This window comes from Phycodurus eques, chromosome 3, assembly GCF_024500275.1.
Source record: "Phycodurus eques isolate BA_2022a chromosome 3, UOR_Pequ_1.1, whole genome shotgun sequence".
NCBI classification, from domain to species: Eukaryota; Metazoa; Chordata; class Actinopteri; order Syngnathiformes; family Syngnathidae; genus Phycodurus; species Phycodurus eques.
In genome coordinates this window covers 34,100,001-34,114,048 of record NC_084527.1, presented here as the reverse complement: position 1 = coordinate 34,114,048, position 14,048 = coordinate 34,100,001, and the positions used below count along the sequence as shown (strand labels likewise).

The following is a 14,048-nucleotide window of genomic DNA, read 5'->3' as shown; positions in this document are numbered from 1 at the left end:
TGCTCAGTCCTGAGTTGTTGAACACGTCTCATGCAAATCAAAGCAAGGGAAATTTATGTCTATAATGCAGTTCATACACAAGGTAACTCGATGTGCTTTACATGATTAAAAGCATTTAAAAACCAATACAATATAATGTATCATGTAACGGTAATTCGGAGAATCTGACTGAATAATCTTGTCAATATATCGATTTGAGTTAAAATCGACGTACTGTTTTTTTTTAAATAATGTAAGATGGTACTGTAGAAAAGTGGTTTAAATGCAGCAATAGTCATGTATATGCTGTAAAACGTGTAGAAAATAATTAAAACTAACCAAAGCACCAACACTAGTTAGTGGATGAACATGGAAATGTTTAAATATTGTAATAAACTTTGAATAAGCTTTCATGTGACACGAATGCATTATTTTTTTTAATAAGTGATGCAGGCAGTCAATTCCACTTTGTTCCCATGTGCTGCGGTCAAGGGGTATTTTGTTAACCTCAAAATAGGGATTGTACCAGATTGCGGAGGAATGATATGGTGCTGACTGAGTTTGTGTGGTTTCTAGACTTTTCCACCAAGCTGATAAAGTGGCTGCATTCTTCGGATTCTTCAAACAATTGTGGCGTTTGAGACTTGTGCTGATGAATGGGAGGTCTGCAAGTTTGGTGCTATTGCAGTTTATCTGTTCTAGTTCCAGCCAAGATTGCTGGACCAATCAGACGACAGCGATTCCATACTTCCTCTTTTAAACATTGTATAAGTTGGGGGCAAGAACAGATAGCTTTGTTCAGTCTGCGCTGTCTCTGCTGAGGCTAGGATAAGCGTGGCTGCTGACTCAGAGCTCTGTAAAATGTATAGACTCCTCTGTCAGGAATAAATTGGTTGACTTAAGACTTTGTTATAATTGTAGTTCTTCCACAAAAACGAACACGCATGGAACCTCGAGAGTAATAGGCGATTATAAAATTCTGATTCCTTCAAATGGTGGCCCCGACGTGATCCTGGAAGGGCATTAGATAAATAGATAAAAAGACAGAGGAGTGGACGGGGTTCAATTGGACTGCAATCTCCCCGGTGCACCGACAGAAAAAAGGGTGAGCAGAAACCTGTTTGATTAAATCACAAATTCTGCACATTGGAAATTTTGAAATTTGGGAGACTTGTGGTACAGTTGTTTCAATGTCAATAGTTACTAGGACGTTGTGTTGTTATTGTTGTGTTAATTGGAAGTCAGGGTAATGAGGTTCCTGACCGACCAGGATAATGAGATCCTGGGAAAAAGTAGGGTAACGAGGTACCTACTCGTCCCGTCGTAGACTGACTTGAGATCGGACGCGGTTTCAAATTGTAACGTTTCGGTAGACATTGGGGAATTTGGGACCCCCAAAAACCGATTTACAATAAGATGAGTGTGCCACCAAAACCCTGCGGTGTGAATTGGACAGTCGAGGGTAGAGGTAATGAATGCGATATCTATTGGAGTGTTTACCAGAAGTCATTGGAGGATTTGTGGATTGAAATAGAAGGTCAGTTGTTAGCTGGCAGAAAAAGAAACAAGCAGTATTTAGAAGTGGGTGGGCAAAGTGGAAAAAGTAAAAGGAATGTACGTTGTTTCACATAGCAGATGAGTTTCAGAAGGAACAAAGACAGGTTATTCTGAAAGGAAACAAGATTAAGGAAAAGTTGGACGCTGCTGGTTGGATGGAGAAAAGAGAATTGAAGAAGAAAATAGAAGAGAATGAAAATTTGAGGAGAAAAATTCAGTATCGTCAACGCACTGCTCCCCCACTGATCCAAGAGAGACCTCCAGTGGGACCCGGAGAGGCCCCACCACAAAGAGGAGGCTACAGAGCCTCCTCTTTGTCGATGGGCAGGCCCCTCTGCAGGTCATTTACTAGGTCCCCCCTTGTGGTTGTGGGATTTTTGCTCATTGTTATTGTGATCATTTTGACCCCACGGGGTGAGATCTTATGTGGAGCCCCAGATCGAGGGAGATTAGCAGTGGTCTTGTATGGAGCAATTATTAGAAAATTATGTTTCTGTTGTCCTTTGATAGCACGTTGGTCTTGGCCATAGTGAAAATGTGAACGATTGTTCTGTAAATAAGTAACTCTAAAATGACCACACCAGCCTGAAGCCCAGGTCCGCACGCGAGCTTTCAAATCTTTTTTTTCTTTTTTAAACCTCCGTCCCTGCTCTTCCGCTTTATTGTGTCGTCCATGCACTAACGGCTGACAACGAGGCACTATAAACCAGCCACAACAGCAAGAAGCTCCAGTCGACACGCTGGCTGTCATGTCAGGCTTTTCCCCCTCCCATTTCCCCTCTTCGCTCGTTCGCCTTTCTCACCGCGGCATGCGCGCACCCACGGCCGACAAGTAGGCGCTCAAAAGCGATCTCACCGGCGCAAAAGGCCACATCCTAGGTGTCAAGCGAAGATTTTATTAGTGTTTTAAAATCTCCCACTCTTCTCCTCCTTGCACTTCCGCCTTTTTCACCATGCTGTGCGCACACTCACGGCCAACAACGAGGCGCTGTAAAGTGGCTACGCCAGCGGACTATCAGAAAGCAAAGTGGATGTTTGGGGTTTATGCATCGCTAGCTCGCTAACTGCTGAATTAAACAAAAGCGCTCATGTTCTTACATAGTGGAGGGGGAGGTGACTCGTGCCAGACGCCCAAGTGTGTCGCTGCGAGCTGTTTTAGCCACGCCACCTAAGTTACGAGGTTTGCGTTGACAAGATAAAGCCCAGTGATCGTGAAAAACGGGATGCGGTGGTATCGGAATACAAGATTTTATGGCAGTAGTCTGACATAGTGCAATTCGTCTGATCCGAGCATTACATGTTGTCTGTCTCAGACGTGTTGTCTGTTCCACACCGCTGACATGTTTTTTTTTGTTCTTTATTGGCCGTCATATATTTCCAATACTACGTCAAAAGACGCGCGGCAAGGCAAAAATAAACTAGCTTTTGGATTCAAATATACTGTCCATGATGGCGAAGAGGAGTAAATGTCTTTTGCGCAGCTGATCAATGACGTCATTGATCGGATCAGCGAATTATGACATTAAAGCCGATCAGCCGATCAGCATAAAATGCTACATATCGGCCGATACCGATCAGCCCGATAAAATTGGTTTAAAGTCTAGGCATATTGTTGTAGCATTTGCGGTCTATAAATCTATTTTTAAGTCTATAAATGCACTTTTTAAGCAATAAAAACAATTTAAACACAAGATATTGAGAGAGTAAGGGCAATGAATAAAACAAATAATGTACAAACAGTATTTTAAAAAACAGTAACAACTGTTGCACTTACCAAAATAGCAGGACCGCGATGATTTAACCACCATATAGCGTGGGTTTACTGTAATGTGTTTTGAAACAAATCTCTGAATTCACTTCACAGGGTCTTTAATGGAACATTAGTTTTACAGCATGACAACATCAAAATATGAATGTGGTTTAATAACTCCTGGATTAAATTAACAAAATATTTGTGTGTGCGGTACCAATAAGGGCTCAAATTGGATGCCAATAATACTTTATTTCTGCATGGTGTGTGAGTGCACAAATAATCTGTTTAACTTAAATTTCCCAAGTAGCCCCCATTATATGGTATTTAGAGTAGTTACACAATAAACCATGTTAATCCTCACTTATTTCGAGTGAGCGACTGCGGCATGTGATTTTGGAACACCGGCAATCCATAGGGGTCTAATTAAAAATGGCACAAACTAAATATTTTAGAGCTCATGGGGCTTGTTCGATGGTCAAGAAATGTGTTCTGTCTGAAATGAAATCACTATTTCAAAAGGACAATAAATGGTAAAATGTTTATGTTGTCAGTTGTCATCCTTGGCTGTTGATTCATTTGTCACGTAATGACATAAAAAGGGAGTAAGTTGTTGTTGTTTTTTTTTGTTTTTTTTAAAAAGGCAGAAAAAAAACCATTTCTTTCAGTTTCTTTAGAATAAAAAAGGGCGCTAGAAAATGATCATTGAAGCAAAAGTCCAGTAAAACGTGGCTCAGTCTAGTGAAATAATATCAGATATCTTGTCAGTTCCTCTTCCTCCTGTGACGCCCCGGGTCTCATGGACGGAGCCAGCTGTGTGGGAGTTGGTTTCGTACCGGCTAGTGGACGATGAAACCAGGGCGGAGCTCGTGCTAGCTGAAGTGACACTCTGCATGGTACTTGTCAGGTTTTCCAGAAACATCTGAGGCCTGTAATGCTGAAAAAGAGGAACAAGTTGAAAATGAAACCTGCAAGCAGAAGTGAAAGGGCCCGAGAAAGAACATGCGAAAGTTGTGAGACAGGCGGTACGCAGGGGCCTCAATGGGAATATCGAATATATATCCCATTATGTTCCGAAACAAAAGGTGCTAGACTAATTCTGGCTGGCAAAACGCAACTGACTACAGCAGACCTAAACTGAAAACAAGTTTAAAAAAAACTGGTATTTGGGGTTACACCGCCAGATACGCGATATTAGGATTCCTACATAGTTTCTAGGCAGGACAGGTCCCACTGCAACATGATTGGCTCCTATGTTGTGGGAAGGGATGGCTACGCAGATGTAACGAATTGACTATCCCAAACGTATCACATTTGTACGAAACGAAAACAAAGAAGTTTGTTAGGGTTAGGTTTTGGGCTAGGGTTGGGGCTTCAGGTGGTTTACGGTTAGGGTTAGTGGGAAATATTAACGTCGCCACACTTAAGTCACAACCTTTTCACATCTGGGCGCAGTAGGGCGTGTTCTACAGGGATACAACAGCCAATCATAGTATAGCGGCACGTATCCTGGAGCCAACAATATTGGAGCAGGGCGTGTCCTGGCTAGAAACTATGGGGGGAGAAGAAAAAAAAATATGGGGGAATTCTAATAATGTGCCAAATAGAAGAAACGGAAAGCACCCGAGTTAAATGTGTGCCACAGCAAAGGGTCTGAATACTTATCGCTGTGTAATATTTCAGTTTTTCTTTTTTAATAAATCAGCAAAAATTTCAACAATTCCGGTTTTTGTGGGTCAATATGGGGTGCTGTGCTGTACGTTAATGAGTAAAAATAATTAACAAATCATTTTAGCAAATGGCTGCAATATAACAAAGAGTGAACATTTTAAGGGGTCTGAATACTTTCCGTACCCACTGTATGTGATGGGCAGGGTGGAATGAGTCCTTTAGGATGTTGTGTGTCTTTTTCAGGCAATGGGAAGTGTAGATGTCGTCCAGGGCAGGTAGCTGCTGGTTGATGATGTTCTGTGCAAACAGAGTTTTCCCTCACATGGACGCGGACCACCCGAGACCCTTTCTGGTGCCAGTCCTTGAGCCGGGCTTAATGGCAAGTGCTTGGTGGCCGGACCTGCACCCATGGGATCAGTCTGGCTCAGCCCAAAGAGGAAACGTGAGAGCCCCTTCCCATGGGCTCACCACCAGTGGGAGGGGCCAAGGGGGTTGAGTCCTTAGCGAGCTAGGTGGCAGATGAATGTTAAGACCTTGGTGGTCGGGTCCCTGGCTACAGAAGCTAGCTCTGGGGATTTGGTGTGTCAACTCTCTGGCGTGAAAGGAGCCTGAGCTGGTGTGCGAGATTGATACGTTCCGAGATATATTGTAGTCAGGCTCGGCTTGACACACAGTCCTCTTTAGAGTAACTACCCTTTTTAGAGTCCTTGGAGGGGTTGCTGGAGTGTACTCCTACTGGGGATTTTTTTCTGCTTGAGTACTTCAATGCTTACATGGGCAATAACAGTGAGACCTGTAAGGGTGTAATTGAGAGGAAGGTTTCAATATGTGTACTGAGCACCAAGACACCCTAGCCACAGCTGGATGATTGACTTTGTGGTCGTGTCATCTGACTTGCGGCCGCATGTCTTGGACACTCGGGTGAAGAGGGGAGCGGCACTGTCAACCAATCGCCTCCTGTTGGGTGAAAATACCGGTTGGACCTGCAGACCCAAACATTTGTGAGGGTCTGTCGGTAACGTCTGGAATAGTCCCTTGTCCGAAGGTGCTGCGTTCACCTCTGGCAAAACTAAGACCGCACAGCGGGGGACATTAAGTGTTTGTGGGCCATGTTCTGTTCCTCTATTGTTGTGGCGGGTCATCGGAGCTGTGGCCTTAAACGGTGCCTGTCATGGCGCAAATCCCTGAACCTGTTGGTGTACACTGGTGGTGAAGTATTCTGTAATGCCGACGAATAAGTCCTTTCGGGCCTTTTGGTCTGTGGGACTCCAAAGGCAGCTGATGGGTACTGGCAGGCCTAGCGGAATGAAGCTTTGGTGGTTGTTGAGGCCATTGAGAACGACTTCCGGAAGGCTTCTAGGAAATTCTGTTCCACCATCTGGCATGCAGTGCACCATCAACACTGTGTACAGCGAGGATGGGGCGCTGCTGACCTCGACTCGGGACGTTGTGAGTGGGTGGTCTTCAAAGATCTCCTCAATTCCACCAACACGCCATCCCATGAGGAAGCAGAGTCTGAGGTCTCCGAGGCGGGCTCTCCTATCTCTGGGGTTGAGGTCACCGAGGTGGTTAAAAAAGCATGATGAGATTCGCCCTGAGTTCCTAAAGGCTCTGGATGTTGTAGGGCTGTCCTGGTTGACACGGCTCTGCAACTTCGTGTGGGCATCGGGGACAGTGCCTCTGGATTGGCAGACTGCGGTGGTGGGCCCCCTTTTTAAAAAGGGGGACCGGAGGGTGTGTTCACACTCCTCAACCTCCCTGGTAAGGTCAATTCAGGAGTGCTGGAGAGGAGGGACCGTCGGGAAGTCGAATCTCAGATTCAGGAGGAGCAGCGTGGTTTTTGTCCTGGCTCTTCACCCTCGGCAGGGTCCTCGAGGGTGCATGGGAGTTCGCCCAACTAGCTTACATGGGTTTTGTGGACTTGGAGAAGACATTCGACTGTGTGCCTCAGGGAGTCCTGTGGGGGGTGCTTCGGGAGTATGGGGTACCGAACCCCCTGATACGGGCTGTTCGGTCCCTGTACGACCGGTGTCAGAGTTTGGTCCGCATTGCCGGCAGTAAGTCGGACTCTGCCAAGGCTGCCCTTTCGTCACCGATTCTGTTCATAACTTTCATGGACAGAATTTCTAGAACCCCCTCAAGCGTTGAGGGGGTCCGGTTTGGTGGCCTCAGTATTGCATCTCTGCTTTTCGCAGATGATGTGGTTCTGTTGGCTTCATTAAGCCGTGATCTCCAAATCTCACTGGAGCGGTTCGCAGCCTAGTGTGAAACGGCTGGGATGAAAATTAGCACCTCCAAATCAGAGATCATGGTCCTCAGTGGAAAAGGGTGGAGTGCCCTCTCCAAGTCGGGGATGAGATCCTGCCCCAAGTGGAGGAGTTCAAATATATTGGGGTCTTGCTCTCTATTTACCCCTCGATCTACATTCCTACCCTTACCTATGGTCACGAGCTGTGGGTTGTGACTGAAAGAACAAGATCCCGGATACAAGCGGCCAAAATGAGTTTCCTCCACAGAGTGTCCGGGCTCTCCCTTAGAGATAGGGTGAGAAGCTCGTTCATCCGGGATGGACTCAGAGTAGAGCCGCTGCTCCTCCGCATCGAGAGGAGCCAGATGAGGTGTCTCAGGTCTGTTTGGATGCCTCCCGGACGCCTCCATGGTGAGGTGTTCCGGGCACATTCCACCGGGAGGAGACCCTTCGTCTCTCGGCTTGCCTGGGTAAGCCTCGGGATCCCCTCGGAAGAACTGGAGGAAGTGGCTGGGGAGAGGGAAGTTGGGCTTCCCTACTAAAGCTACTGCCCCCGCGACCCGACCTCGGATAAGCGGAAGAAATTGGATGGATGGATGGCACTCTCTTTAGTCTCCCAGGTAAGGATTCAGGATTTCTGGAGAGGTCAGTTGGGCAGTTGAATCTCAGATTCAGGAGGAGCACTGTGGTTTTCGTCCTGGTTGTGAAACAGTCGACCAGCTCTACACCTTCAGCAGAATACTGGAGGAAGCATGGGATTTTGCCCAACCAGTCTACATGCGTTTTGTGGAGTTGGAGAAGGTGTTTGGTATGCATTGTCAGCAACAAGTCGGATTCGTTTCCAATGAGGGCTGGACACCACCAAGACTCCCCTTTGTAACCAATTCTGTTCAATAAGATTATTGACAGAATTTCTAAACGCAGCCGAGGCGTTCAGGGGGTGCAGTTTGGTGGCCTCTGTATTACAGTCCCCTCCAAAACTCTTGGAATGGCAAGGTCAATTCCTATGTTTTTGCTGTTTACTGTAGAAATTTGGGTTTCAGATCAAAAGGTAAATATGAGACAAAGGTTCAGAATTCCAGCTTTTATTTCATGGTATTTACATCTAGATGTGTTAAACAACTCAGGACCGAGCACCTTTTGTTTGAACCCACCCACTTTTCAAGTGAGCAAAGGTATTGGAACAGACATGATTAAATTAACTTTAAGTGAATAACATTTAATATCTGGTGGCATAACCCTTACTTGCAATAACTGCATCAAGCCTGCAACCCATTGACTTGGATTCTTCATTTGAAATACTTTTCCAGGCCTTTACTGCAGCCTCTTTCAGTTCTTGTTTGTTTCTGGGGGTTTCTCCCTTCAGTCTCCTCTTCAGGAGGTAAACTGCATGCTCTATTGGGTTAAGGTCCGGTGATTGACTTGGCCAGTCTGAGACCTTCCACTTTTTCCCCGTGATGAAGTCCTACGTTGTGGTGTCAGTGTGTTTTAGGTCATTGTCTTGTTGCATGATGAAGCTTCTCCCGATTAGACAGACAAAATGGTTTTGGAGATGTCAGAATTAATTCTGCTGCTACCATCATGAGTTACATCAACAATAAAGACCAGTGAGCCCGTTCCAGAAGCAGCCACGCAAGCCCAAGTCATGGCATTAACTCTACCATGCTTCACAGATGAGCTTGTGTGCTTCATCAGCATCAGCGGATGCTTCCTTTCTTCTACTTTGGTAGAGGTTAATCTTGGTCGACATAAAAGGGATACAGAATTTGAAATGCTGTTTTTAAATTTCATTTATTAAGGAAGAAAAAAAAATACAATTCAAAGTTACTTGGCCACGTGTGAAAAAGTAACGGCGCCCTAAACCTAATAACTGGTTGGGCCATCTTCAGCGGCAACAACTGAAATCAAGCATTTTCTATAACTGGCAATGAGTCTTTCACATCTCTGTGGAGACATTTTGGCCCACTCTTCCTTGGAGAATTGTTTGAATTCAGCATGAACGGCCTTTTTAAGGTCATGCCTGTGCCTTTCAGTTGGATCCAAGTCTGGACTTTGACTAGGCCACTCCAAAAACATTCATTTTGTTTTTTAAGCCATTCAGAAGTTGACTTACTGGTGTATTTTGGATCGTTATCATGCTGCAGAATACTAGTGTGTTTCCGCTTTAAGTAAACTGATGGCTGAACATTTTCCTTCATGATTTTCTGCTAAGGAGCAGAATTCATAGTTCCATCTATAACAGCAAGTTGTCCAGGTCCTGAAGGAGCAAAGCAGCCTAAGACCATGACACTACCACCACCATGTTTGACTGGAGATATGACATTCTTTTTCTGAAATGCTGAACGCCATATGTAACGACACACGCACCTTTCAAAAAGCTAAACTTTCATCTTGTCAGTCCATTTAATATTTTCCCAAAAGTCGTGGGAATCATTTAAATAATTTTTTTAAATGTTTTTTTTAACAAAAGTAAGACAAGCCTTTATGTTCTTTTTGGTCAGCAGTGGTTTTGCCTTGGAGCTCTTCCGTGGATGCCATTTTTGCCCAGTCTCTTCCTTAATGTTGCGTCATGAACACTGACCTTAACTGAGGCAAGGGAGGCCTGCAGTTCTTTAGAAGTTGTCCTGGATTCCTTTGTGGCCTCCTGAATGAGTCATTGCTGTTCTCTTGGGGAAATCTTTGGAGGCCAGCCACCACTGGGAAGGTTCACCACTGTTCCATGTTTTCTCCATGTGAGGATCATGGCTCTCCCTATGGTGCGCTGGAATCCTAAAGCTTTAGAAATGGCTTTTGTAACCCTTTCCAGACTGACAGATGTCAATTACTTTATTTCTCTGCTGATCTAGAATTTCTTTGGCTCGTGTCATTTTTTTTGGATCTTATGTCAAACGATTATGTAAGGACAGATTCTGTTTAAGTGATTTCTTGATTGAACAGGTCTGGTGGTAATCAGGGTTGGGTGTGACAAGTCAAAATGAACCAAAATTGTGATTAGCCACAATTAATTCATGATTTAACAAGGGGGCTAATTACTTTTTCCACAAAGGGCCAGGTAACTTTTTTCCCCCCTTTGCTTTATAAATGAAATAATTTTAAAACAGCATTTTAAGTCCACTTGGGTTATATTTGTCTGATATTTACATTTGTTTTGATGATCTTAAAAATTAAAGTGGTGAAACTATGCAAAAAATATAAGAATTTGTAATACTTTTTCACTGCACTGTATTTAGCATCATAACTAGAGAATGATAATGTTTACAATCCAAGGTGTCTTCATTATCCCAGAGGCAGCTGTTTGTTTATTATGTATCTTGTACCTCCAAAAATAATCAGGAGGTCAAACTACTGCACTGTTGTGGTCTATTCTTCTACATTCGTCGCACAGTTGAGTGAAATTTGTTATATTTTTCTACATTTATATTATTTGCCTTATTGGCTTGGTATTCTAATATCATGTTGGGGGTACTGTTTTAAATATTGACGATGAGGAGAGCTAATCTCTGCAGTGAATAAATATATGCATGTATAAGCATACTGCAATATAAGGTAGTAGTATAATAAGCAGATATACAAAAATATACCAGGGTATATATATATATTAAAAAAAAAGTGAAAAGATGTACAATTGATTTGCGATTATTGCAGTCCAAGGCATTCATGGGAGAGTAACATACCTGAGGATCCGCTTGAATTAAAGAAAACAAATCCAGGCCTACACAAAGGAGACAAATTAATTAGATTATTTACAGTTTAACAGCCCAGACCATACTAATAGCCCAGAGATAGTAGACTCACTCTGCATATCTGTGGGGATGGTAGCCAAGGTTTGGTGGAAGGGTACTGCATAATCAGCTAGTGTTGAGGTCAGATATGATGGGTCCAAGGCCTGAACAGTTGGCACGCGCAAATTGGAAGGCTGATAGGGCAATACTCTAAGACAGAGCCAGAATTTAGTGTTTAGGATCAACAATAATGGATAGAATTGCAGCTCGTACAAAATTACATCAAATATCAGAATCCATGCATTCAATGAACAAGGTTTATAGAGGCAGTATTTTGTGTTCCAACTAACCCCTTTGCATGCATGTCCTCATTTTTTGAAACATAAACACAGCGTTTCTTAAGAGGAGGATCTGTGCTATCGTCGTCGTCATCGGAGGATGAGCTTCCCAGAGTCAAATCAATGACATCAGTCTTCTTGGTGGGACAGGGCTCAGCAGAATGTGGAGCCATCAAAGATTGTCGCAAAAAAGCCGAGGCTAAAAACAACAACAAACATCGTGTAAGAATCTTTTTTAAGAATCTTTAATACTACAACAGTGATGGGACACAAACGTGAGTTGGAGTCCCATTTTGTGTGGGTTGTGGACAGTGAGTAAAACATTATCGGGTCTACAATGGTGCTGAACAGTGCGCAATGAACTAGTTGGGACAGTAGCGTACGAATACGTTGTATGAAGTACAAGAAGGCACGCTCAGTTACCACCGTACCTACTGTTTTGTCGGTCATAAAACGAGGACCCCTGCACAGTGAAATATTTAACGTGCATCCCAGGTCAGACTAATCTGTTCTATTTTTGGCTCAAAACCTATTACTGGGGGTTTAAGGGTACATGTCATCGTATTCAGATTTTTCAGTATGGTACAAAGACATAGTGAGTTGAATTAAAGAAGGAATTATGTAAGGGACAGGAAGTGTAACTGTCTCGCGCTCGAGTGACTAGTGTATACCGAAAACAAATACAGTGCAGCTTAGCCCCTGGCTTCCGGACATAATGTCTGGTAATAAGCTTTTAGTGGCACGTCAACTCATCAATGTCTCGTCCATCCATCCATGCAATTTCTTCTGTTTATCCATCTTAAGCAAAGCAGTCCAGACTTGCCTCTCTGGGGCCACTTCATCCAGCTCTTCCAGGGGGATCCCGAGGCATTTCTAGGCCAAACGGGAGATATACAGTGGGGCAAAAAAGCGGAACTCCGGGCGACTCTCATCCACCCCCGGGGACTTGCCACCGAAGAGCTTTTTAACCACCTCGGTGAGCTCATCCCCAGAGATAGGAGAGCCTGCCTCAGATAACCCACACTCTGCTCCCTCATGGGAAGGCGTGTCGGTGGAATCGAGGAGGTCTTCGAAATATTCTCCCCACCGACTCACAACATCCCGAGTCGAGGTCAGCAGCGCCCCATCCCCACTATACACAGTGTTGGTGGTGCACTGCTTTCCTCTCCTGAGATACCGGATGGTGGACCAGAATTTCCTCAAAGTCGTCCGGAAGTCTTTCTCCATGGCCTCACCGAACTCCTGCCATACCAGAGTTTTTGCTTCAGCGACCACCAGGACTCCTTCTTCAGCTTGACGGCATCCCTCACCATTGGGTCCAGTTCGGGGATTGCTAATAAATTCTTTAAAAATCAGACAATGTGATTTTCTGGATTTTTTTCCTCATTTTGTCTCTCATAGGTGAGGTATACCTATGATGACCATTACAGGCCTCTCTCATCTTTTTAAGTGGGAGAACTTGCACAATTGGTGGCTGCCTTAAATATTTTTTTGCGCCACTGTAGTCTCTCCAGTGTGTCCTGGGTCGTCCCCTGAGCCTCCTCCCGGTGGGATGTGTCCGGAACAACTCACAGAGGAGGCACCTCATCTGACTCCTCTCAATGCAGTGGATCAGCGGCCCAACTCTGAGCCCCTTGGAGCTGACCGAGCTTCTCACCCTATCTCTAAGGGAGAACCCCAAAACCCTGTGGAGGAAACTCACTCGGTCATGACCCATAGCTCGTGACCATAGGCAAGTGTAGGAACGTAGTATTGACTGGTAAATCAAGCGCTTTGCCTTTCAGCTCCACTCCTTCTTCACCATGACAGACCGATACAGGGTCCGTATGACTGCAGACACTGTGACAATCTATCTGACTGTCGATCTCCCACTCCATCCATTCTTCCGTCATTCATGAACAAGACCACAAGATAGAGCGGCTGAAATAAGTATTTAACACATCACCATTTTCCTCACAATATACTTTCGAAGATGCTATTAACCTGAAAATTTCCCCAGATGCTGGGAACAACCCAAATAATTCATAGATACAAACGTAGAGGAATAAGATCAGAAATTAGGTTGTGTTAAATGTGAAATGGCACAGGGGAAAAAAAATATTGAACACATCAACTGGTATTTATTTAATACTGTACAAAAGCCTTTATTTGCAATGAAAGCTTCAAGACGCCTTCTGCATGGAGAAACTAGTCGCGTGCATTGCTCTGGTGTGATTTTGGCCCATTCCTTCACATAAGCAGTCTTTAAATCTTGAAGGTTCCGTAGGCTTCTTTTATGAACCTTGAGTTTCAGTTCTTTCCATTGATTTTCGATTGGATTCAAGTCAGGTGATAGGCTGCGCCATTCTAGCAGTTTTATTTTTATTTTTTGAAACCAATTGAGAGTTTCCTTGGCAGGATGTTTTGGATCATTATCCTGCTGCAATGCAGGTTTGCAGATTTATTAAAAAAGAAAAACTGAAATATCACAGAGCCATAAGTATTCAGAGCCTTTGTTGTGACACTCATATATTTAACTCGGCTGCTGTCAATTTCTTCTGCTCATCCTTGAGATGGTTCTACACCTTCATTGGAGTCCGGCTGTGTTTGATGATACTGATTGGACTTGATTAGGAAAGCCACACCCCTGTCTATATAAGACCTTACAGTGCATGTCAGAGCAAATGAGAATCATTAAGTCAAAGGAACTGCCTGAAGAGCTCTGAGACAGAATTGTGGCAAAGCACAGATCTGACAAAGGTTACAAAAATATTTCTGCTCCACTAAAGGTGCCTAAGAGCACA

The 14,048-nt window shown here is 44.2% G+C and overlaps 1 protein-coding gene across 4 annotated transcripts in view; it reads right to left on the bottom strand.

The window, feature by feature from the left end:
* Positions 1-3,396: 3,396 nt before the first annotated feature.
* pias2 (protein inhibitor of activated STAT, 2) overlaps positions 3,397-14,048 on the bottom strand; it is a 64,481-nt gene continuing 53,829 nt past the window's right edge. For 2 of the 4 annotated variants that reach the window (XM_061673220.1, XM_061673219.1), the window contains exons 11-15: positions 11,278-11,464; positions 11,001-11,137; positions 10,880-10,917; positions 5,141-5,254; positions 3,397-4,223 (exon numbers count right to left, since the gene is read on the bottom strand). In XM_061673220.1, the coding sequence (XP_061529204.1) occupies positions 4,020-4,223; positions 5,141-5,254; positions 10,880-10,917; positions 11,001-11,137; positions 11,278-11,464 (680 nt within the window). In that variant the 3' untranslated portion in view covers positions 3,397-4,019. Of the gene's footprint in view, positions 4,224-5,140; positions 5,255-8,146; positions 9,981-10,879; positions 10,918-11,000; positions 11,138-11,277; positions 11,465-14,048 lie in introns of those variants that run through there. The other 2 variants (XM_061673221.1, XM_061673222.1) reach the window with 2 other exon arrangements.